The 3352-nt window shown below is 32.0% G+C and overlaps 1 protein-coding gene across 1 annotated transcript; it reads right to left on the minus strand.

Annotated features, from left to right (window-relative positions):
• Positions 1–386: 386 nt before the first annotated feature.
• Positions 387–2633, minus strand: LOC123227523 (40S ribosomal protein S14-3-like). Its single transcript, XM_044652499.1, has 6 exons — positions 2492–2633; positions 1780–1899; positions 1654–1699; positions 1313–1398; positions 1012–1141; positions 387–701 (listed from the first exon to the last, which is right to left on the minus strand). Exons 1-6 carry the CDS (start codon positions 2492–2494, stop codon positions 634–636), a joined length of 453 nt encoding a protein of 150 aa, XP_044508434.1. The 5' UTR covers positions 2495–2633; the 3' UTR covers positions 387–633.
• Between the last annotated feature and the right edge of the window lie 719 nt (positions 2634–3352).

Here is a 3352-nt window from a genome sequence, read left to right on the forward strand (position 1 = left end):
GGGGTCCAGAGAATGGTGAGACCCAAGCTGATTTCGACCTTGCGGTGTGTGTTTGAACGCTTGAAGCTTGAACTGCCCCATGCTAACAGCATTTCAATTCCGTTAGCGTAGATCATTTTGTTTCACTATAAATTATTAGTTTTCTTTTATACTGAAATTATAAAATTAGCATCCATGTGGCATATACCACATCACATATTTGCCACATAAGCCTCATTTTTATTTTATAAAAAGAGCCAAACCAGTAACTCAACCCATTTTCATAGAAAGGGTTGGGATTTTTGCTAGGGCCAAGAATTGCAAGCTTTTTAATTGTGTGAAAAACTGTCTGCTTCCAATAACATGTACTTTCAAAAATGCTAAATTAATTTAAAGAGAAAAAGGCATCGAACAAGATTATTAAAATTTAGAAATGATTTTAAATGTCAACATAACCATTACAATGGTATTTGCTGCTGAACAGGAACTACCTTAAACCATAAATTCAGAACCAACAAAAGAAGTTACTAGTCTTTAATATAGATCCAGTTAATCAAAATTGTCAGAATAACCTAAATTAAGCATTCTTGCATATAATCAATGGGGAAAAATCCCTGTAACAACAGCAGCAAATTAAATAATTGAGCCAAAAAATCACAACCTTCTCCCCCTTCTGCCACCTTTTCTGCGGGTACTGTCAGTGGGAATTGGTGTCACATCCTCTAAAGATTTAAAAAAAAAAAAAAGGTTTAAGCCAATCATATTTACAATAATGAATATATCAAATTTTAAATCCCAGAATGTTCATAAAATTATTTGAGAGGCTAGTCCCAACTATCTATTTCAGTCTTAGGATAAGAAAATATTTTTGCATTTCAACCATAAGACCATATAACAGAAACCAGTTTTCCAAATGAAAAAGAAAAATCACATTCACTCAAAAGGCACAAGGTAAAAGAGGTAAATGCATTCTGATCACCAAGAGGAAAATATAGATAACAATAAATAGTAAACCAAGTTAGAAAAAAATACCTATGCGACCAATTTTCATGCCTGATCGGGCAAGGGCTCTTAGTGCAGACTGAGCACCTGGACCAGGCGTTTTAGTCTTGTTCCCTCCAGTAGCACGGAGCTTGATATGAAGAGCAGTTATGCCAAGCTCCTGCAGGTTACCAGTTCTACAAGTTAATATTATTCGGAAACAAGAATACACAGTTTCTTCTATAATCACAGAAGCATGTTTAAATGAAATCACAGTGAATACTAGATTAATGAGTGAAGATCCAGAAAAAAAAATAAAAATCCATTGTGGGAACTGAAATGTATGTACAACCTTGCATCGTTGAGAAACATCTTGTGCCGCAAGCATGGCTGCATATGGAGAGGATTCATCCCTGTCAGCTTTCACCTTCATACCACCTGTACATGGGGAAAAGACAGAATGTAAATCAACTTCTTCCAGTAAAACAACAGAAGGCTCACGATAATAACTATACAACTATAATCTAATTTAATTTCGACTACTCTGCCTGTATTAATTTATTAATACCATGGAGGCACCAAACTAACTCTACAAAATAATTATCATCAAGAATCTCAAGCTACCATAAAATTTTGGATGACATGAACACATAAAAAAAAGTAACTGTCTCAGAGAACCAAAGTGAAGTGTACCTGTGATGCGAACAAGCGTTTCTCTTCCCGACAAGTCAGTAACATGCTACATTTCAAGCAAACCACATTTATGTAACTGCAGATTGATACACCAAACAATCCAAATACATTATGCTCACTACTTACAATGAATGTATCATTAAATGAGGCAAAAATATGTGCAACACCAAATACATGCTCCCCGTCTCGTACAGCTGGTCCAAGTGTAATATTTTCCTCCTTAGGCTCTCTGGCTTTCTTCTTTGACTACAAAATGCATCACCCAAAAGCTAGGTATCAGCTCAGACGTCCGAATAATGCTCTTCACTAACACAAAAATGCAAAAAAAAATGCACCTAATTCTAGTTTTTTTGGTCAAACAAAATATCTCAAATTTGTAAAAGGCATAACAATCCAATAAAGGACATCCCTTTCCATGCCAACAATAAACGTATCTAACAATGAACACTTTTTCCAGTAAACCAGGACCAAAGCAGTAATTTATTTTTGGTAAATAAAATCTCAAAATTAGCTTCATATAAACCATAATCTGTACATCAATTAGGCTTCACAATATGATCCTTTACAAAAGCGAAACATACAATACGCCTACATTTAGACGCATGAAGAAGTAACACACTCTAACGAATACAGGGTCTTTAGTGAGAACAATTTACCAGCAATAAGAACACAAAATCATGCAAGCTTATATAAGTTATATTACAGTTAATTTTTTCTTCAGAGCACTAAACCAAAAAGAGATTTATTGCACACCTCTTATATCGGAAAATTAAAACTTTGGCTTGAAATGATAATTAATTGAAGAGAATTTGGGAGGAGATTGATTTGAAAGTCTTACCATGGCTGTTAGTGAAACAGAGAGTAAGTAAATTCAAGTTAGGGCTTATAAGAGGTTTGCCTGATTGATCTTGAATGAGCTGCTCGACTGGCCTACAGATTTAGCGATCGAATTTTTATAGTTAGGGTTTCAGTTTAACATTTAGAGTGAAATGGAAATGACACAACTGTCCATTATTATTATTTTTTTGTTATTTATTATATTATTTTATTGAAAACACAAGAAAAATAAGCTTATATTTTTTTCAACAAAAAGAAGGTGAGACGATGCATTATAGAAATTTTAATATTAAATTAAATTGCAATGTAACATAATTAATTGCTTATAATTTACATAAAAATATGATATTTAAAGTTTTAAAAACTAAAATCATGAATCTTATTTGTTTGAAGTGTTTGTTGACGTAACAATAATTAATTCCAAGTATATAGTATAAAATAAAATAATTATATCAAAGAAATAAAGGGAAAAAAAAACAATTTCTGATTTATAAATAAACAGATACTTAAAAGCTCTTCAGAGATTATGTTTGTATTACATGATAAAATAAAGTAGAATAGAAAAATTAAAAAAATATATATATTAAGGGAATTACATTTTTAAAGTGGGCACAATGTAATTAATCATATATTAAAGGGTTCTTTTGAGTAACCCAAACTTCAGGGGCCAAGTCCTCCCCTTCTCTCTCGTATGTAGGTCCAGCAGTATAGCCTCAGATTTTAAGAAATTAATTAGGAGAAATACAATTTTAAATATACAATTGAGTAAAGTAATTTTCAATTAAAAATAAAATAACATTCAATTACATCATAACATATTATTTGTATAGGCAATTATGTATTCAAAAATTGACCCAGAAAG

This window comes from Mangifera indica, chromosome 1 (assembly GCF_011075055.1).
Source record: "Mangifera indica cultivar Alphonso chromosome 1, CATAS_Mindica_2.1, whole genome shotgun sequence".
Taxonomy (NCBI): Eukaryota; Viridiplantae; Streptophyta; class Magnoliopsida; order Sapindales; family Anacardiaceae; genus Mangifera; species Mangifera indica.

Bases quoted from the DNA above. Each gene is read 5' to 3' on its own strand.
- LOC123227523 (XM_044652499.1), bottom strand. The intron at 1,399-1,653 runs GTACACTTCACT...CCCCATGTACAG, and splicing joins AACGCTTGTTCGCATCACAG to GTGGTATGAAGGTGAAAGCT. The intron at 1,142-1,312 runs GTTGTACATACA...GGTAACCTGCAG, and splicing joins ATGTTTCTCAACGATGCAAG to GAGCTTGGCATAACTGCTCT.